Genomic DNA, 23,421 nt, shown 5'->3' with positions numbered 1-23,421 from the left:
TCATAAGCACTTTTTTTCATTAAAGCGCGCCGCGTCAGTGTGCTTTTATTTTGAAGTGCGATTGAGTCAGAGGGAGCTGTGCCTGACTTCAACCTCCTCTGTCCGTCTCTGTTGTTGTTGTTGTGTCGGTGACGCGGCAAGTCCTGCCGGCCGAACGGCAAATCAGTCAGCATCAATAATCTGTCAATTTTTGCATGTGGAGATTAGTATAGATCTCCCAGCAACACACTTGCATATCGATTAGCTTCAATAAAGCAAAAAATGGCGGTTCCTGCAGCCCCAAACCTGCAGCTGAACACGGCGAGACAAAGCAGCCCAGTCAACTCTACGGAAAACGACATCCACATCGACGAGAGAGAGCTGGAAAACATCACCAACCATGTCGAGGATGGCACCTCATTGCCGCTGCACTCGCCCTGGACCTTCTGGCTCGATCGGTAGGCTGTTTTATCATGTTTATGTTATTATAGATACTAGTTTCTGTATTCGAATGCCCGGGAACAAAGGCCCAATTTTATATTTCTCATTTTTAAAGCTAACAATTCTGTTTTCGTCTTGTGAACGAACATATCTAATGCTGTTTGAAGGTTCAATCGCGTGACTTAATGTTTATGAGTTTTACAAGCGTCATAACGCAGAGCTGATATAATAACTTGCTAAAGTAGGTCGAGTCACCTGTAGGTCATGGTTGTTATTTAATATCGGATATCACGTAGTTCCTAAATCTCTGTAAATCATCTAACGGTGTGTTATGGTAAAGGTGTACTTCAAAGTTATGTCATGAGCCCATTTTGGTTTTGTTTGTGATATTAAAATGTAGGTCACCGTCAATGCAGACAAACTTTTGATACTTTAATATGACTGTCTCTAAATTGCATTCACTTGCATGAGATTTATATTAAATCTTGAGCTATTTATTGTATATGTGATTTATTTATTAAAAACATAAAAAAAAAATATTATAATCTTATTATAATATGTCTGTCTATCTTTAAGTGCTGCAGGAAACTGGAAAAATCAGACATTGCGATTTAGTTATTTCCTGCAATAATTATTGCCAAATGCATATAATTATTTCACCAGATGACTTGAATAGCTCAATTTGGAAAGAACTCATAATTTGATATTGATTGGGATGATTTAGTAGGCTATGGATGCAATCTAGGGCCATATACACTTGCAAAATTAAAAAAAAAAAAAAAAAGTTTTGCAAACCAAAAAATTGAGCAAAAATAAATGCAAATTTCCAAAAATCACAAAGGAAAAATACATTTGTACAAAAATAATTAATTTTGCTAACTAAAATAAAGAACTGCAAAGGGAAAATTAAGTGTTGAGAAGTAAAAATGAAATTTATCAAACAAAAAATAACTGCAAAATAAAAGTCAAGCAGTGCAAAAAAACTTAAATATTTGCAATAAAAAAAACCTATATATTTACAAATCATTTTTTATAGCCTTCCCTTTACAAAATTTATCTAGTCAATTGCAATGCTCATTTTGTTTGGCTTTTTAGTCAACCGTGAGTTTGCGATGCTGTTTTCACTTTGCACTTCATGCTTCTGCACGTTCACTTTGTAGCCCTGACTTGACAAGGGAGCAGAGTCAAGGGAACTTGGGCGTTAACGGCAGCTCCCGACCACCTCAATGATACTGTGTCTCCAGGTGATGATGTCGCTTAAAGCAGACAGGTCCGGGCCTGCCTTAAATGCCTAAAGTTGCGTTCACACTGCACTTTTCTTCCCATAGACTCCCATTCATACGCACGCGAACACGTCAGATCGGAAATGCAAGGTCATGCGTCAAGTTTGCTGCGGTGCAAAGTTCAAGCTTGGTAAACTCTGAACTGTGAAATCGCTACACTTGACATCCGTGAGACCAATCGGGGATCAAAACATGACCTATCTGAACCAATCGCTCGCTTTTTTTAAACGTTTAATCTTGCCCTTTTTCGCAGCTCCGCACGACAAAATTTCGCATTATCAAACTCTAGTGTGACCGCCGCTTCAGATCTTTTGACTCCACCTGCTTGCCAAATTAAGGCCACAAAGTGAAAACAGCATTGCAAGCTCACGGTTGAATATATGCAAATATTGTAGTTTTTTTTACACTGCTTAACTTTTATTTGCAGTACTTTTGTGTTTGCAAAGTTCATTCTTATTTCTCAAAACTTAATTTTCCCTTTGCAGTTCTTTATTTTTGTTAGTAAAATCTATTTTGTATTTCTTAAAAATTACTTTTCATTAGTGGTGAGCAAAGCGAGGCTTCATGAAAAACTGAAACAGTCAAAGCAAATGTGTCGAAGCTTCGAAACGTTTCGAAACCTCATTCTACGGTGACACCTAGTGGTCATTTTTTAATGTATTGCTCTGAAACAGCTTGAGCAAATTGAGGTATTAAACCCCACTTTGCAGACATGAACATATAATAGATTTAGTGGAGTGGTTAAGGTTTCCGACTACCATGTAGGGATAGTGGGTTCGAATCCAGGTCAATACAGCTATTTTGAAATGCTTTAATACCAGTTGGTAATGCTTTGTATCGTTTTGTTTCAACATTGGTCAGAGATCCGAATAAACACTTTGTGAATAAATTTGTCTTGTTTTGGTCATAAAACAGGTATGTTGCTAGATCAGACACAGTTGTGGCCAGAAGTTAACAAGAATTATTTATCTTATTCATTAAATTTCCAATTTATTGTATTTTATTAACCCAAGCCCTAAACCCAACCATCACAGTACTGTAAAAATATTAATTATTGTTTTGCAGTGTTACAAAAATGAATGATTAAATAAATTGATGGCGTATCCGCAGCTGTATCCTATCTAGATTACAACATAAAACAGAAACATGATTAAAATACATAAAATAGATTTTGGAGTATTTGTACAAGACGGGATTCAAACCCAAAAGTTATTTAAAGCACAGTAACAGCGTGCACACGCACAGTCCACGAGGCTATATGAGACAGAAGGTATTTCTGACCCTGGGAGTCAAATGCAGATTCGCCAGGTCTCGAAACACTTCTAAACTGATCGACGCTTTAAATGCTTTAGTCACGTGACCAGGGGCCTCATGTATCAACGCTGCGTACGCACAAAAACTTTGCGTACGCCAAGTTTCACGCTCAGAATCGCTCACGTTTGGATTTACTAACGATGAACTGAACGTGGAAATGTGCGCAGCTCCATGCCAGCTTTATGGCTGGCGTACGCACATTTTTTGTGCATGTCTGTTTTATTTCCATTGGCGACTCCTAGAGGCAGTTGTGTTAAATTCCTCTCTACAAAGAGTCTGAGCCTTGCAATGGCAGCTGTATGAGACGGGTTCATCTAGCAGGTATATAATGTTTCCATACCATACAGTTGACCAACTAAACATTAAAGCGCAATTTGCAGCGGTCACCTGTTTTCCCAATGTAATCTGAGCTATCTACTGCACGCACATTGCTATAAAGACACTATCTGAAGATGAATTTGCATACGTGAATCAGAAACATTTCCATTCACTAAATGTGCAAATAAAATATGATGCACAAACTTATTAATGATTCCTACTTGTCTTTCTCGTGATAAATAGTTGGCAAAATCTGATATGTAGCGGGGAAAAAAGAAGAAAGAGTTCATAAGGCGCTGGATTCGAACCGAGTTCATGCTTGAACGTGTCAAAACATGTTGACATGCGTTTTACGAGGTGCGCCACAGAGACTGTTAAAGGTGCTGCAACATTTTACACCAATAAATCACACCATTTCTTTTCTAATTCACTCAATGTTCAGACCCAACTGTGTTAACCGCATCAGCTAAACTCTCCCACTCAATTTTTTTCTTTTGTTGTTAATTCCTAAGAACAAACTTGCAAATAACACCGCTTTTCTCCGGTCTACCTCCGAAAGCAGCACCTTCAATTCACATTCTGTTCAAAGTTTCTCTTTTTGCTTGCTTTTGCCTTTGCTGTTTCGTTGGGTTTTGCCAAAGTAGAGTCATTTGCATATTCATACGGGGGAGGAGGCAGGGAGGGGTTTTGTGCTCGTGCATGTTGCGCTCAGTTTCACGTTTATTCGGATGTACAAAAGAATATGCGTGAGATTCGGCGTACGCAGTGTTTCATACATCTGAATTTTTTTCTGCGTACGCACATTTACAGCTTTGTGCGTACGCAATGTTTTAGTATGATTTCCACGCAAGTCTTCGTACATGAGGCTCCTGGTGTTTCGAAACACTTTAGTCACATGACTTGGGTGTTACGGTTCATGATTTGGGGCAGTGTTTCAAAACACTTGCGCTTCGGGATCTCAACACTGTGTTGAAACGTCAGTTTCACATCAGCCATCTCTGCTTTTTACTTTGCGATTTTATTTTTGAATTTTTTGGGGGAGATTTGCATTTATTTATTTTTTGCTCAATACTTTATTTTTTGTTTGCAAAACTTTCTTTTATTTTGCAAGTATATATGGCCCTAGATTGACTGCACAGGCCGGATAATCTGCATAAATGAATTTTTTGTATGTTTTTGGTGAGTATAACTGTTTTTGAGACATAATCAAATAAAACTGCATAGTCTTCATGCTGTAGAAGTTAAATGCAATAAATTTTCATTGTTATAAATTCTTGTACATAAATTATTTAAATGCACATGAAATGTTAGATTCATAGGACTTTAAAACAAAGCAAACAAGCACTCTTTTACTTTATTAAGGTTAAACTTCACAATCACTTAACAATATGGTTCCTGGTCAGTATGAATTCCACTCAAATTTCCAGAGGGATGAATAAACTGAAGCTGAACTTGACATTCTAATCTGAAGCTAAACTTGACATTCTTATCTTATACTTATCTATCATATACTTATCTATCGTGTGTTAGTATACACATCTGTAATTTATGTGCTTTAAACAGTGAAAGAAAAAAAAATTAGTTTCTTTTTCCCCTCTGTAAAGTTTCTCTTCCGCAAAATGTTCTCTGTGGTTATATTGGTAATAATTTTCTAAAGGGTTGAAGTCCTGTTTACTGTCTGACTGACATTTGATGCCATTTAGATTGTGAAATGCTTGTGTATTGTCTCCTATCATGATCACAAGCACCGAACTGCACTTGACTGAAGATGGAAGATAATCCTTTGAAATATGGAGCCAGATCAGTCTCAAAAAGAAAACATTTACAAAATATTATTCATACACATTCACAACACAAGTCACATTTACAAAATCCAATTCGTAAGTTCAAAACACAATTCACAAATGCACTAATCCAATTAGTAAATTCAAAACATGGTTTGTAATTACACAAATCCAGTTTGTAAATTTTAATTATCATTCAGAAATACACAAATCCAATTCATGAGTTCAAAACACGATTCATTAATATGCAAGTCCAATTCATAAGTTCAAAACACGATTCATTAATATGCAAATCCAATTCATAAGTTCAAAACACGATTCATTAATATGCAAATCCAATTCATAAGTTCAAAACACGATTCAATAATACACAAGTCCAATTCGTAAGTTCAAAACACAATTCATAATATATTTAAATCCAATTAATTCAACAAAAATATTTATGATTTTTGCTTATACTAATAACGTGTTGTATTTATGAATTGGATGAATACAAATTGGTTTTTGTAAATCTGAATTGTGCTGTGCATGTATGAATTTTATCTTGTAAATGTAATAGTTTTGAAACTGACCTGGCTCCATATTAAAAGGCATATCTCACCCAAAAACTGAAAATTCTGTCATTTACAAATCCTTCACTCATTTCAAAGCTGTTTGAGTTTCTTTCTTCTGTTATATCTTTTTTGAAGATAGATATAGATGCTGATGACACAGTTCTATATGTACACGCGCAAAACAAGCATCTGGCAGCAAATTATTTAACTGAGGCATTAGTTCATGTATCTGATTGGTTGTGTGAATTACATCTTAATTTGAATAAAAGTAAAACGGTTTGTATGTTTTTCTCACAATCATTGACAGTTACCCATCATCCTGATGTATTTCTTAAAGGAGAAAAGCTCAGGGTTGTCTCTGATTTTAAATATTTAGGTCTAATTTTAGATTCTCAATTAACTTTCCAAAAGCATGCCAAGAAGGTTATAAAAATTGTTAAGTTTAATCTGGCCAACTTCAGGTATATACGACCTTACTTGACTAATGAAGCAGCAAAACTTTTTATGCACTCCATGATTTTTTCTCATATTACATATTGTCTTACTAGTCAGTCGCATGCTAGTAAAACAGTTTTAAAATCAGTTGAATCACCTTATAAACAGGCACTGAAAGTATTTGATCAAAAGTCTATTAGGTATCCTCAATGTAATATAATACAAAAACATTATTTATTGAGCTTCGATAATATGAAATATTTGGCTGATGCTTGTATGATTTAAAAATTTTAAATGGATATGCTCCACCTCCATTATGTGAGTTTGTGACACACAAGAACAATAACGGTCAAGCAACACGATCTGTTACCAGGGGAGACTGTGCTGTGCAGTTTAGACGTACAACTTTTGCATGATCAGTCTTCTCAGTTAGAGCCAGTCATTATTGGAACACACTTCCGATTGACTTAAGGCAGGGGTGTCCAAACTTTTTGGGCCGAGGGCCAGATGCAAAAAAAAAAAAAAAAAAAAGTTGTCCCGGACCATATATTACATTCATTACACAGACACGCGCATATATATATGTGTGTGTGTGTGTGTGTGTGTGTGTGTGTGTGTGTGTGTGTGTGTGTGTGTGTGTGTGTGTGTGTGTGTGTGTGTGTGTGTGTGTGTGTGTGTGTGTGTGTGTGTGTGTGTGTGTGTGTGTGTGTGTGTGTGTGTGTATGTATATGTATGTATGTATGTAGCCTGTGTGTGTGTGTGTGTGTGTTATGGAATTATTTTAATTAGTTATTTTAATTCATCGTCCAACTGTGTTTCTAGAAAGACTGTCGTTTTAAAATCTTGAATCTTCTCTGGGCAAATTACACTTGCAACACTCATCCTTTATAAATTCTCCTTCAGTGAAAGGTTTCCTGTGCTGTGCGATTAGCTGGGCTACATCATAACTAGCCAGCGTAGAATTTTCTTGCACTTTATTAGCACGAAAAAAAACTGCTGTTGTTGAGCTAATAAGCCAGCTGCTATTTGTTTTACTTTTTGATCTTGTTCGGCACCAGTGTAAGAGCTGAAGGCCTGATGTTTTATTTTATAATGTCTTTTAATATTATATTCCTTCATTACTGCAACTGATTCCTGGCAAATTAAACAGACACATATTCCACTGACCTCTGTGAAGAAATATTCTTTGCCCCATCCTGGACTGAAATTTCCTGCACTCACTGTTGATTTTCCTTTTTCCTTGCTTGTGCCATGGCTCGCCTAAACCTGATTATGAATTATGTTTCTTTCAGTTTGTTCGGTCCGTTTTACTTCATAACAGGAACTGCTGCCTAATTGAAGGCATGTAATAGCGACACCCGGTGGTTATTTATTGAATTACGTTCATTTTTGTATAGCGGGTCAGATTCTATTAATATTCATAAAAAGCCTCGCGGGCCGCCACAAAACTGATCGCGAGCCGCAGATGGCCCGCGGGCCGTAGTTTGGACACCCCTGACTTAAGGGGTGTTACAAATTATTCTACTTTTAAATACAAGTTAAAGAAATGGCTAAAAGCAAATCAAGTTTGTAATAATGTGTAATTCTTTTGTCTAACATTTTAAGAAATTCTTCTTACATGTTTTAATTTCTTTTTGTCATATGTAACTTTACTGTTTTTGTATGTGTGATGATGTGTTTTTTTTTTTAGGTTGCCTTTTAAAATCTGGCAGGGGGCAACTGATGAAAAGTAGCCCTTGTGGCTAACACTGGCTTATTTACAGTTTTACTGTTGATTAATGAGCATTGTCCCTGTTAAATAAAATAAATTCAAATTAAATTCAAATTCAGATGGAAACCTGTAACCATTGACCTCCATAGTGTTTATTTTAGTGTTTTATTTTATTTATTTATTTATTTTTTTGGATGACAGTTGTTACAGGTTTTCAGTTTCTTCAAAATATCTTTGTTTTTGTTCAACAGACTAATGAAACTTATAAAGGTTTGGAACAACTTGAGGCTAAATAAATTTGCATTTTGGGGTACACTAAATTATTAAACATCTATGATATACATTGTTAATGTGCTAAGATTGTCTTTATTTGTCTTTTTTAAAAGATAGTTCACCCAAAAAAAGCAAAGTGCATCACGCCCGCCAACCATTTTAAAGCTTGACAGCACAGTTCACATTCACTTTCATTTTCCTGACCACAGTTTTGATTGCATTGTTTATGGATTCATTATTCTTCCACAGATGACAGGAAGTCATACAGGTTCGGGGTGAAATGAGAGTGTGTAAATAATGACAGGGTTTTTTTTGTTGTTGGATTATTATTTTATTTTTAATAAACAGTAATTAACAGTATAGAGCTTGTCTTCTTTTTTTTCTAGGTCATTACCAGGTACAACGGCAGCAGAGTGTGAATCAAATCTGAAAAAGATATATACTGTCCACACTGTACAGGTAAGTGTTGCTGTCAATTTTTAATTGCCTTTTTTTGTGTTGAGTTGTTTTGTGTGCCCATTATATATGTTGTGCCCGATCAACCTGAAAGACTACCTTGTTAATGAAGGTGTGGTGTCATTTCTGAGTTTGTTTTATAATTTTTATTAGATTATTTTTTCAAGTTCATGGCAAGTACAAATTGCAAAGATGCTAATACGCTATTTTAGGATAACTGATAATTTTGTTTGATTTGTTATAGCTTTAGATTTACTTAAAGTTGAAATGAAACCAAAATTTTCTCCTTTTTTTAATACGCACCGTGTTGTGACATAATGTTTGCCCCCTTACAAATTTCTTATTTCTTTGCATGTTTGTCTCACTTGAATGTTTCAGAACATCAAACAAATTTTAATATTAGTCAAAGATAACACAAGTAAACACATCACACATTTTGTAAATGAAGGTTTTTATTATTAAGAGGAAATAAAATCTAAAACTACATAGCCCTGTGTGAAGAAATTATTGCCCCCTCCCACCCTGCCTGGTTAAAACACAACTTAAATCTGGTTTATCTTACCTGAGTTAAATTCTCCAGCCACACCCAGACCTGATTATTGCCACACCTGTTTGCAATCAAGAAATCACCTAAATGGCACCTGCCTGACATGGTGAAGTAGACCAAAAGATCCTCAAAAGCTAGGCATCATGCAGAGATCCAAAGAAATTCAAAAACAAATGAGAAAGAAAGTCATTAAAATCTTCCAGTCTGGAAAAGGTTATGAAGCCATTTCTAAAGCTTTGGGACTGCGGCAAACCACAGTGAGGGCTGTCATGTACAAATCGCTAAAACATGGAACAGTGGCGAACCTTCCCAGGGGTGGACAGCAGACCAAAATTACCACAAGAGTGAAGTGACAACTCTTTCAAAAGGTCACAAATGACCCCACAAAAACATCACCTGCTTCAGGTAAGGTGAGTGTTCACATGGTTTGCATGGCAAACCAAGAGAAAAACCCCTGCTGAGCAAAATGGACAAAAAGACTCTTCTGACTTTTGCTAGAAAATATATTGATGATCCCCAGGACTTTTGTGAAAATACACTGTGGACTGATGAGACGAACAAAAACATTTTGGAAAGTGTCGTATTATGTGTGGAGTAAACGTAACACAACATTTCAGAAAAAGAACATCATTCCAACAGTAAAACGTGGTGGTAGTGTGATGGTCTGGGGCTTTTTTGTTTAGCTGCTTCAGGACCAGGAAGACTAGCTGTGATAAATGGCACCATGAATTCTGCTGTGTACCAAAATATCCTCAAGGATAATGTACTTCTATCTGTTAGTGACTTCATGCTGAAGCGTACTTGGCTTTTGCAGCAGGACAATGATCCAAAGCACACCAACAAATCCACTTCTGAATGGCTGAAGAAAAACAAAATGAAGACTTTGGAGTGGCCTAGTCAAAGTCCTGATTCAATGTCCTAAATCCAATTAAGAAGCTGTGGCATGACCCTAAAAAGGTGGTTTATGCTCGAATGCATCATCTCCAATGTGGCAGAATTTCAACAATTCTGCAAAGATGAAAAGATGCTTGGTTGCAGTTATTGTTGTTAAGGGTGGCCCAAACAGTTATTACATTTAGGGTGATTTCACACCTGCCTTATTTAGTTGGGTTGAATTGCACTAGAGTTAGTTTTCCCTATGGGTGCAGTCCGTTTGGGTAGGTGTGAATGTAGCAGTCGTGCTCTAGTGCGCACCAAAAGCGGACCAAAAAAGTAAAACAGACCCAACCGCAAAAAGTACTGCGCCATTTTGTACTAATCCAGCTGCCGAAGGCCGATGCACTGTGCATAATGGGATGTGGAGGAAAAATATTTGTTTACAGCGCGTTGTCAACAATTTTCAAACAGAGAGAGAGGGAGAGGGAAAACATTACCGGATGGATCATTGGTAATATTTCCGGAAGATGACCATGAAGCAGTTTAGCTAAGTTAATTCACGCCTCCTCCTGAAGTGATGTGCGATGCTCCTTCGCTGTTTGCAATGCATTAAAACATTATTTTCCAGCTGCAGCCACGCTTCATTCTCAATGTATAGTTTGTCTAGTGATGCATACAAACTATATACAGGGTGGGCCATTTATATGGATATACCTTAATAAAACTTATTGGGAATGTCACAAGAAAAACAATAGTGTACTTGGTTTTAACGTAACTTTACTCTTTCACGAGTTATTTACAAGCCCCCTCACTATTCCCATTATATTAAGGTGTATCTATATAAATGGCCCACCCTGTAGTATAGTATGAGCAAGGATACAATCTGCCAGTGCAGTCGTACCTCCATGGTAAAAAGCGGCATTTTGTGTCCGCCTGTTTGTTTATTTGCGGGAGTTTCATTGGCATTTTCCCGCACGTGAATTCTGACCAATCAAAAAGCAGTTTGGGAAATACGTTTATTAACGTCTGGCCAATGAGTGATCTGGATTTCGTCAGATGACTGCATTTTGGTTCTTTTTAACTGGTTCGGACCAAAGCAATCAGTGTGATGTGAAGGGACCCAAAGACGGCAGAAAATGCTACAATGAATCATTTATTGCCCACCTTACAGATGTAAATGCACCCTTAGGGGCAAAGACTTTTTCCACACTGGGCTGTGTAGTTTTTGATTTAGTTTTCCCCTAATATTAAAACCCTTTAGGACGAAATCATGCACCGCCCTACATTTTTTTTTCATATTAGGATCGTTTCATGTACATCATAATATAAAAATAAGGATTAAAAAAGGGACAATCTTGACTTCCGTTTCATGCCTATTTGAAACAATAAGCATTAAAACATTATAAGTTGGAATTAAGAGAAAAATACCGTGACTGATTTGGGTTTCTCATGTTTTTCATCACATAAAGAGTTTTTGGAGTGTGTACAACAACATCCCTCCTGTGTCCTGCCTCCCCCTGAGGTGTAGCTACCACTTAATGCGAGGAGAAAGAAGGCCACTATGGTAAGTCTGGTTTTATGTTCAATAGATCTATACAAATCCTCCAATACACGATATACACTAATATTTTATGCATTAAATGCATTGAAGTATTAAGTGACCGTTACAGGTATTAATGTTACAAAACCATGTCTAGCAATGATGATCCCATTAAACCTTCTGTCAAATGTAAGTGCATTAGAGTTATTTACAGGTGCAAAGTTACTCATAAGTATTAGAGCTTCACAATATATGGTTTTAGCATCAATATTGCGATGTGAATATTGCAGATTCACACATCGCAGGATCTGCAATGTCGAGTTGGGATTATAATTATGCAGAAAATCCAGGTTTGAACACGTGCAAAGTTTAACTGTAATAAAGTAAAACATTTTTAAGCATTTCAAGTAGTTTAAACCCACCGGGGCACAAAAAAATCTGAAATGTGAAGCTTTAACTAAGATTAATTGTATATAATACAGTATAATACAGACTTGTATCTTTTTCACTATTGTATTAAATCATGCCTTAAATTTGTTAATTATATCATTGTTTGTTACACTCCCTATCAATGTCAAATAATGAATTCTTACCAAACAGTTATTTAACTGATCTGGCAAAATTACATTCATAATATTGATATGTATATATTAGGGGTGTCGCGAGATCTCGTGTGAGATTAAATCGCAACAAGATTTCCCGTCTAGGTGAAAAGTCATGAGTTTCTCTGGAGCTACACACATCTCTAAGCGCACACACATACTGGACTGCTGGAGACTCAACACACCTGCCTTCATCATCAAAAGCATGTTTTCATGTATTTAGGCATGTTTAAGGAGAGAGAGAGAGAGAGAGAGAGAGAGAGAGAGAGAGAGCGCAACATCCGCCTCATAGTATCAGCTAATATAAAACTATTGTATAAATAAAACATGCATAAATCACGCCCTGAACATGACATTAAAATAGCTACTCGTTTAAAAATGCCTAGATTAAAAGATGGCAAAATGAGAACGTTTCTGTCTTAAACTATAGCAAAACAACTTGTCAAAAATAAAAAAATGAAACCATGCAAACAGAAAAAATACAGGAGTGGAGAAAGGAGCGCTTTTTATTATCAGCTGTCAGTCAGCGCCCGCTCATTTTTTATTTTATTTTTTCTCTCCCCTTGCTCATTGCACCTTTTTTTATATTATATATTTTTTTTCTTAAAGCAACACAAAAACCAACAAAAATTATAAAGACAACAAAGAAAACGCGAACAAAAAAGACAGAAAAAAGATTTTAAAACCATTTTTACATCAGTTCCTCCAGTATTATACATGGGTCAACAATCTTACTAGGGCTGCGTGGTATATCAACTTCTGGGGATATATCAATATGATTCCCCAGCGCGTTGCGAGATTATTCAATGTCGTTCATATTAATATGGTTTGAGGCCACACATGAGCATTCTGCACGAAACAGACCACTCCAAGGTAGCACGCGAGCTCCACTTGCGCAGATGTGTGCATGCGCAAATGAATGATTCACTCCATGAGTCATACAAAATATTTGTTCAAAATGGAACAAATCATTCAAGAATGACCCATCACTGACGCGACATGAAGGAACATGCAGTGCCGGTGTTGTATCGACATTTGACTCCACTGACAAATCTGATCCCCCCATCTTGTGCATGCACGTCACACAGCGCTTGCAGCTGTCACAGCAGTTTATCAGAAACCTTTTATTGATTATTTCTTCCACAATTAACAGCAAGAACAAACATAGAAGCCTTGTCAAATTAACAACCAGCACCTGAATGTGTTCAAAAGAATTAAAAACGCCAAAATGGGAGGAATTTAAACTGTATTTCGAAAGTGAAACCACCTCAAATTCACTGATTATAAGTTCAGTATTTATGACACGACGGTCTCTTCTTTACATTATTACACGTTTAGCTCTGCGTTCTAATCTGTTTACATTTCTATGCTTAACCAACATTTCATCTCAGCACTGCAAAACAATTTTGTTACTTCTTATATCTATAGTCTATACATTTTCATCTCCCTATTTAATATTTAGTAAAAACAAGTTTAGTCGAAACAAAAAGGGAAAAACCTGTACTGTATTTTATTTATCAAAGATTTTCTGCAGCTGTTATTTTTTGTGCAGCTGTTTATTTGTAAACAGTGAGCGAAACCCCAGTATGATTTATATTTTATTTAATAAAGGCTTTAACTCTCAAGTAGCCAATTATGGGATATATCAGATATATATAGTCTACCTTCATTCCTCCTAAAAATACAGAGATATGATTTTTTGCCCATACCGCCCCGCCCTAAATCTTACACGCTTATATCTAGGCCAGTGGGCACAGGCAATATGGTGATCTTGCAGACAATGCCAGGGTTATACCTTTAAACTGTTATGCTTGGCATTTGACAAAAAAAAAAAAAAAAAAGGTTTTCCAGGTGGTTTCAAAGCCGGCAATGTTATCAGAAAGATTGTGTCTTCGTCTCTCCAAATGTAAAGTGCTAGAGAATTCAGAAAGCCAGGATTTAAAAACTGGTTTTGATGCTTTTTCCAAAAACAAAGAACTTTTTTTTTAGCTAACACCATTCCATATTGGACAGCTTTTTTAAATTGATGATGGAACCCCTGGTCATTGCGCCTTTTGCTGTGTGCGGTGTAAATGCAGACAATCGGATTTTAAAGGTCACCTTTAAAAGATAATAAATGCAAGCCGGTCATCAAAAAAATCAGGTATTGTCACAAAATCTGATTTGACCATCAAGATCTGCAGTGTAAATACTCTAAAATTCTATATGGGAAATCCAGTCAGTATTTTCCATTTATATATTAACAATTTTTTTTGCAGTGTTTGCATGTTTATTGCATAGAATTCAATATAAACTAATTTAAAACTATTGCATACATATAGTTATATGCATGTTCACTAAAATGGAAGTAAATTAATTACAAGCTGATAAAAAAAAACACCTAAATTGTTTTGTGTTTTGTGAATCATCTTTTTTATTTATTTATTTATTTATTTATTATTAATTTCTAAAAAAACAACTATTTTCCATTCATATATTAGCAAAATATTTGAATTCGAAGACTATTCCATTAATATGTTTCATCATTCAAGATTTCTTTAAAATAGTGTAAAAGTCCTTGTGAACTTAATCTCGTGTCTCGTCTTGTGGAGTTGGCATCTCGTCACACCCCTAGGATATATTAGAAAAACTAAATATCACAATGTCAGTTTTTTCCAATATCGTGCAGCCTTATAACTTTTTGCTTATCGAATTGTTGTATAAAATCACTGAAATTTTGCTGATAAATCATCTGTCATTCCTATCATACTTCTGCACTATCATGTCACAAATATAATTAAACAGCTTTATGTATTGTAGCATTTTGACCGTCTTTCTTGAAACTTTCATTCATTCAACTGGGAGCTTGAACCAGTGACTTTCTTGCTGTGAGGCGACAGTGCTAACCACTCAGCCACCGTGCTGCCTGAACTTCCATTTCATGTAGTTAATTTATAATGTTTATATTTCCTTATTATAAGGTTGTAAGTTATGATAACTGTATACAAATTAAATTACTTTCATTTTTACAAAGATCACTCGGTTTAACAAAATGAGCGATCATTGGTAAATATTTAAATGGCTACTAAACCCCTCTGTTTCAGCAGGGTGTTTTCACACCTCTAGTTTGCAAAAAGTCTGGAAAGTGGGTGAGTCCAGCTTTGTTTAGGTGTGAGTGTCGGGGGAGGGAAAGAGGAAAGGTGCATAAAAATTTGCATAAAAATGGGAATTTCCGTGTGGGCACTCGCTGATTTTCACAGAGGCAAAACAAACACATACGCAAACACATACAAAGACAGTGACTGCGTTTACATGGACATCAGTAAGCAAATTATATGCCAAATTATTCAGTGGTGGACTTTAACTGCAGTTTGGCACTTTCACTTTCATTAAAGAACATATCATGCATGCCCCCTGTGACAGATGAGATATTGCATACAAGGAACTGCTGGAAGAGTGTTGTTTTAATGCAATGTTTGATACCGCACGGTGAATGGAAGAAAAAAAAAACCTTCACATTTCGCTGTAAATTAAATGCACTCTGTATGTAGCATCAGAAAGCTGTGTGTGTATAGACTATACTGCCACAAAATGCAGCGAAAATTCTACACAACGGTAATAGTTTTGCGTTTTTTACATGTTTACACACGGAGAGATGCAAAAAGTTCTAGGGTAAAAAACGTTCCATACAAACTTATTTCTGTTGCGTGTCGCGTGCACTGTAATCCACACGTGAGTCTAGCTCTTTCTCTTATAGCGGGAAATAAAAACAAAACCGTCATTGCAGCACAATTAAAAACTAAACACTGACGACCCAGGTCTCCAAACAATTCTTCTTCTTCCACTTGTTTTGGCAACACAACGTGTCGTCTCTCTGCTGTCTGAACACTGTAACGGGTAAAGACAGTCTTTGAAGCTATCATGCATATTAATGAAGTTGCACCATATACACAATAGAGCGCGCTGATTGGTTTGAACCAAGGCTTTCTCATGAATTAATGCAGCAGACTCAGAGACGTCATGATGTACTCCCAGGTACAGACATCCACTCTCCACACTGGAATACACGCAATGATCTAATAGGCATGACGCAGTTTCAAACCAGAAGAACGAATTTGCTAGAAACAACGCAAAAACAACCAATTTTCACTTTTTTTGTGAAAGATATATGTCCTAATAGTGTTTTTAGCAGCGTGGGACACATATACAACTGTCAACAGCTCAAAAAATGTGTTTTGGTGTTTCGTGACCCTTTAAGGAATTATTTAAAATATACAATCCCACTTTCTCACTTAACATGTTAAACTTTTGTAAAATAATGTTGTTAAACTGTTTGTATTTTTTGTTTTGTATGATCCAAGAAAGCATTGGTGACGATCAAAAAATGAAAGATTTAATATCTTATAGATTTTACCTTAACATCTTAACGATACTCTGTCCTTGCAGAATAAGCAGCACCAAGTGTATTTCAGGTGACCAAATTGCTTGATTTATACATATATTTATTTTTATATGAACACAGGGAGGAGGAAAGCAATGCAAAGGGAGGTGTTTGGAAAATGAAAGTGCCAAAGGAGAGCACAGTAAGTCTGTTAAATTATGTCATAATGGTGTCTGTTAAGACCTAAAAGCCTGCATAATGTAAACACAAAATCTTCACATATACAGTTGAAATCAGAATTATTAGTCCCCCCCCCTGAATTATTAGACCACTTGTTTATTTTTTTCCACAATTTCTGTTTAACAGAGAGATTTATTTAACACATTTCAAAAGATAAAAGTTTTAAAAACTTATCTATGATAGCTTATTTATTTTATCTTTGCCATGATGACAGTATATAATATTTGACTAGATATTTTTCAAGACACTTCTATACAGCTTAAAGTGACATTTAAAGGCTTAACTGGGTTAATTAGGTTAACTAGGCAGCTTAGGGTAATTAGGCAAGTTATTGTATAATGAAGGTTTGTTCTGTAGACTATCAAGAAAAAAAATAGCTTAAAGGGGCATATAATATTGACCTTAAAATGGTGTTTTAAAAAATTAAAAACTGGTTTTATTCTAACTGAAATAAAACAAATAAGACTTTCTCTAGAAGAACAAATATTATCAGACATACTGTGAAAATTTCCTTGCTCTGTTAAACATCATTTGGGAAATTCAAAGGGGGCTAATTCAAAAACAAACAAAAAAAAGAATTCAAAGGGGGCTAATAATTCTGACTTCAACTGTATATTATATACTTTTGCTGTGCTTTTGTCATTTTTTTCTCTATATTCTTTTGTCAACCAGTTAGCTGTGTGGAAAGAACTGCTGTTGGCTACGATTGGTGAACAGTTCACAGATTATTGTGCATCAGGTGAGTGTGGAAATAAATGTTCTTAAAGGATGTACATCAGGGCTATTCAATTAGTGTGTCATGGAGGCCGGTTCATGAAAAGCATCCCAAACGAAGGGCCGGAGAGGTATAACTTGCTATATGAGTGATGACACAACAGCATATAGGGGCCCACATGCTGTATGTTTTTGCTCCTTAAGACAGCCACGTTAGCTTTTTCTACATTAAAATGTTAATATATTGTATTTTGAAACTACATAATATCAGTGCATTGTACAATAGACTTTTTTTTTTTTTTTTTACAAACATTCAAATGTATTTCAGAGCACAACAAAAGCAGTGCATTGCTGAAGTAGGCTTCTTCTACATTCAGACACGAATTTACATTAGAAGTGATAACAGTGAAACCATGATTATTCTTCAGACTATATAATGGTACAACCAAAATCTATAATTGTTGCATCCTTAATTGTTATGCAGTTTAAAACATAACATATAGATTTTGGTTGTACCATTAAATAGTCTGAAGAATAATCATGGTTTCACTGTTATCACTTCTAATGTAAATTCAAGCTATATATTAGGTAAGTAGCTATTTCGATTAACTGTTGTTGTCATCTGCATTCATGCATACATAATCATTTTAATAATAATTCGTCTAACATATCTTTTATTTACATTGCACTGAAAGATCACGCACAACTCTCACCGTGAGATGTTTTCTACTGCGTGACCCTGAAAGACGCAAGTGCGTTGCTCTGCTGGCACGCGCATATTGTCATATATTCTTACATTAGAAATAATAAACCTGCAAGCAGAAAAGACGTGAAATGGGAACAGCTGCTGCTATAGTTAATCCTGTGTGCGTGTGTATTAGCCTCGGTGTACTTCAAACTTAAAACTAGCGCACAGGCAACTTGGCATTTTGCAGTTTCGTTCCGTACAACAGAAATGCGGCTTAGAGAAGACTTTACGATTAATAAACTGTGACGAATTAAAGCACAGTTAATAGTGAAATTGGCTAATTGTTGCATCCCTATTAACGATATCAGTGCATTGTACAAATAGCCTTTTCTACAAACATGTTTTCGGCTGCCCGCACCACTCGCTTATGATGACTCATGTTCTGTGCAGCCTTTAACTGCAGCTTGTGCTTTTATTGAACAGACGCACGCAACTATAGCGGCCGTTTGTCTACTGAACTATTTTTGATGTCTTGGTCACACTGTTTGGAGGGCCAGAACAAAGTGCATCAGGGGCCGGATTCAGCCCGCGGGCCACCAATTGAATAGCCCTGATGTACATTATTATATGTGTATATTTTATTGATCAATTAAATTGACCTTAAACTAAGAATAATGTAATTTCTGTATGTTTTTGCAGAGGATGAAGTGGTTGGAGTAAGTGTCAGTGTGAGAGAGCGAGAAGATGTGGTTCAGGTCTGGAATGGAAACGCCTCTTTTGCCAATGAGGCAAACGTTTTAGGAAGAATCTACGAACTTCTTCCACAGATATCTTTTAAAGCAGTATTTTATAAACGTAAGGGGTTTACATTTTACTCACAGCATGTCACACTCTCTGCTTAAGTGTATATGGTAATGAAATATTAAAGTATATGAAACCCTAATAGCTTACTTTTATGTTTAACACAGTGTTGTGTAGGGTTCAGACTACACTGTATTTTCGTGTTATAACACTTGATTGTGTAAGGTCATACAATTTGGATTTGTCAATTCTTAATAGGCAAGAAACATTTCGGACTTGCTGATGACTTATCACAGTCTTTAAAAACATGCATAATGTCATCGGGAACAAGTAGTTGACTTTTGGAAAACAATTGTACAGAAGTGATGTGTCTAGTCAAAATAGCTTCACAAATGTTTTTGTATGGTACACTTTATCTGACAAAAGTCTTGTCGTGGATCCCACCTGTGTGAACAACAAATACTATCTTGACTTCTAGTTGATTATTTGGAAAAGTGGCAGAGGGTAGATTTTTCTGTTGAAAAATCTGTTGAACTGCAAATACTGCAGAAAACCTATTGGAACCCGCATTGACCCAAGATGCTCATAGAAATCAGTCAAGTTTGGTAAAGGAAAAATCAGGGTTTGGGGTTAAATTCAATATGGGAGCATGCAAGAGATCTACAGAGTGGATGGCAACATCATCAGCCTGAGGTATCAAGACATTTGTGCTGCCCATTACATTACAAAACCACAGGAAAGGACAAATTCATCAGCAGGATAGTGCTCCTTCTCATACTTCAGCCTCCACATCAAAGTTCCTGAAAAAAAAGAAGGTCAAGGTGCTCCAGGAATGGCCAGCCCAATCACAAGATATTAACATTATTGAGCATGTCTGGGGTTAGATGAAGGAGGCATTGAAGATAAATCCAAAGAATCTTATTGAACTCTGGGAGTCCTGCAAGAACGCTTTCTTTGCCATTCCAGATGACTTTATTAATAGCTTATTTGAGTCATTGCAGAGATGCATGGATGCAGTCCTCCAAGCTCATGGGAGTCATACACAATATTCATTCTTTTTCCTCTGCACCATGACTTTATATTATATACTGTACATTATTTCTGTTTAGTGACAGGACTTTTATCTAAGAAAAGTCACACCTTAATTAAATAATTAATAATCAAGGCATGATCATATTTTATTTTGGTAAATTAAGTGTAATCTAAAGCCTTTCATATAAGCCACTGATACCAAATGATAAACTAGAGGTTAAGTTATTATTTGTTGTTCCTAAAACTTGAAAAGGCGACAAGACTTTTGTCAGGTAGTGTAGTTGTCTGAACCCGACATTAGGGGGTTTTCTTTTAAATGAATTGAATTTATACCTCAATTTGAGTTTTAAACAAAACCATAAGAATATTAGCAGTTTTACGTCACAGAATTGTTCAAAATGATTTAATGCTATGTGTTTTTCTTTCAGCACACGAGGAGCACCATGCGTTTGAAGGTGGTCGCTCAAGACATTAGCAAGCTTTGCACATTTACCACATCTACCCTGTTTTTGGACTGATCCTAGAAAATGGACTGAAAACGGAAAAAAATAATCCCTCCTGGGCGAACAGAACTCTTGGGTTTTGCAATTGTTTCATATCGTAGAGAATGTTACAGCCCTGTTTTTAAGTTTTAAGCATTGCAAATGATCCCTCCGTGCTTTTTCCCGAGGAGTTTGTTCATACCCGATATTTAGGCAATATTAATGAAATAGCAAGTAGCATATGTAATATAAATCATCACAACAGAGCGATGTTGCCAATTGTTCTAGTTTTTCTCCTCTATTTCTAGGATTACTGATCAAATGTGCAGTATAGTGACGGTTGCTGCTTGTCAAAGTATATGCTCGTTGTGTTAGACACTTTCATTTACAGAATTAGAACGTCCGTTAGGAACAAAATCTTAGGGCTCTTTTTTTCTTAGACGCGCATTAGGCATAACCTTAGACAAAAAGAAGTTCAAGGCTAAGTCTAATCTGTTTCTAGGAGCTATCTTTTATGCAAATGTATTGCACATCTTCAGAAAATCAGTTTGGTTTGGAGGTTATCAATAATTTCAGAGCAAATGGAAGTGGGGGGAACGCAATCTTGGTTAGAACCGCGAATACACAGCGAAGTGCATATGCAATTCCTTGTTTTCACCCAAACTGAATATTTAATTTAAACAAAATCCCAAGGGTAAAACGGCTTTGCTTTCATGCTTTAAAAGACTAGTGCTGGGAAATGATCAATCCGGATTGAATTGCATTCAACTAAAAAAGTTTGTTTTTACACAATATATATTTGTGTGTGCATATAAATACAAACACATACAAAATACAACAACAAATCAAAATTATTTACGTAAATATTTGAATTTGTATTTATTTTTTATCACATAAACACGTTTTGTCTAAATATAAATAAAACTGTGTATACGTAAAAAAACATACAAACGCACACGTTATGTAAATACAAGCCTTTATTTTGCATGCCATTTAATCAACAATCATTGCCCAGCGCTAATCCAGACCTCCTCTTGTAGTATTTTACGTAAATGAAAGCTGTTTTAGAATGGCGTCACAGCACTGTTAAACGTCTTTTGTGTTTTGGTTACTGCGTTGTGAATAATATCCAGCATTCTGTTCAAGGTGTTATTAACTGTAACCCCATGCGTGTCTTGTCTTTGTCAGAGTAGCTTAATATTTTCACCATCGCCAGAATTATTATTATTATTTTTTGTAACTTATGCATTTGCTCCTAACTGCCTTTTTATTCGCTGTAATCACACTGTGTCTTGTTTCAGAGTGCTCATCATTGTAGTTTGTTTTGCTGTGCTTGAATGGATGGAAATATGTGTGCGTCGAGGGGAGCTAGTGTAGATATCGTCAAAATAAGAAACTGAAAATGATCTGTGTAATCATCAGAGCATTTATATTTTTAGTTGTTCAGTACCAAAGAGATATCTTTTCTGTTCTCCTGTGTTGTAATTCATCATCGTCTGAGATCTGCACATGGCTTCTGAGTTAAATTCGCGTTTGTCTCGCTTGCAGCTCACATCTTGATGCTGATTGGATTTTGTTGTGGTTTGTCAAGTTTGAAACTTAAGCCCAAAATGACCTGCATCATGAACCAGGTCCGTAATGCACTAAGAAGCACAATTATGAGTTCGTCCTTGATGTGGGCAGGAATTGTGCAAAATAACCTGTACATGCAGCTGACTTTTCATATTTCAGCCTTTTTCCTACCTGTCACTGAGATGCGAGTACTGAGGTGGATTTCTTTTGTTTGTGAAGCATTCGTGTCAGTTTTTCCAGGCTCCCAATCAGGATCTGAAACCTCACACTGATTGTCAATCTTCTGGAACGGTGCCTTGTGTTCTCCCAGGGTTTCACTCATAGAATGTTTAATGTATTTAATCAGTTATAATATTAATTTTCTTTCTTTTCTTTTGCTTATAGGTTTTGAAATATTGAATAAATACGAAGCAGAATACAAAATTATGAGTGTTGCGGTTATTTTCAATAAAATTACTGTTTAAAATGGATTCATAAAGTTTAAAGGGATAGCTTACCCAAAACTTAGTTTAATCACCTATTTACTCACTCTTAAGTGGTTTCATCCCTTTAGTTTCTTTCTTTTGTTGAATACTAAAGATAAAAATCTGTAACCGTTGACCTCCAAAGTATTTTTTGTCTTATTAGCTTTCTTCAAACTGTTTTTCTTTTGTGTGTTCAACAGAGGAAAGTAAATAGTAGTGGTAAGTAAATTTTCGTATTTGGGTGAACTATCCCTTTAAAGTTGCATTCAGTGAAGTATTTGTTTGTCGCTAGATGGCGCTGCACGACATTTCAACCTAATTTCTAGCATTTTACATTCACATGTCTTTTTCTCTAAAATAAGTTCTTAGTTTTTATTTCTGGAGTCTTAAGTGGTTTATTCAGACTACTCGTGTTTATAATGTTGTTGTTAATAGTTCTGTTGTTGATAGCTTCTAATAAATACTGATTAGACTCTACTATGACTACATTTTAAACCAAATTTGGTAAAATAGGGACAAATACAACCTGTTAATTACAAATGAAATTAAATTTGTGAGTCCGATTTAACTCAACAGTTGCGTTTATATCTGTTTGACCTCATTTTATCTCAATTTGGGTTGAAACAACAGAGTTTTTAAAAGACACTAAGTTACTAAATGCTTTAGATACCAGAACCTAGAATTTAATAGATACTAGTAGTTCTTTATTCGATACTAATAATTAAGAAACTTGTACATTTTCTAAATCTTTGACAAGCAATAAAGCCTGCCTTACTAATTTAAAATCGTTATTATTTAACGTCATTGTATGACTGGTCTGAAAAGTAAGCACCGTCAAACACTAAGCGCTACTAGTACTTAAATACTAAATGGAAAACATACTAATTTCTAGAGTAAATTTAAATAGTTACCAGTGACATAAATATACTAATATGATTTAATTTACAGATTGAAT

The 23,421-nt window shown here is 35.7% G+C and overlaps 1 protein-coding gene across 1 annotated transcript; it reads left to right on the top strand.

The window, feature by feature from the left end:
* Window positions 1-132: 132 nt before the first annotated feature.
* eif4e3 (eukaryotic translation initiation factor 4E family member 3) lies at window positions 133-22,425 on the top strand. Its single transcript, NM_001004589.1, is given in 7 exon segments — window positions 133-437; window positions 8,479-8,551; window positions 11,441-11,535; window positions 16,615-16,675; window positions 17,386-17,452; window positions 18,815-18,970; window positions 20,377-22,425. Coding segments are annotated over 7 exon segments (675 nt in total). The 5' UTR covers window positions 133-261; the 3' UTR covers window positions 20,424-22,425.
* Window positions 22,426-23,421: the final 996 nt, after the last annotated feature.

Source organism: Danio rerio, chromosome 23, assembly GCF_049306965.1.
Source record: "Danio rerio strain Tuebingen ecotype United States chromosome 23, GRCz12tu, whole genome shotgun sequence".
Taxonomy (NCBI): domain Eukaryota; kingdom Metazoa; phylum Chordata; class Actinopteri; order Cypriniformes; family Danionidae; genus Danio; species Danio rerio.
The sequence above is the reverse complement of the archived record's forward strand: the minus strand, read 5'-3'. Positions and strand labels throughout refer to the sequence as shown.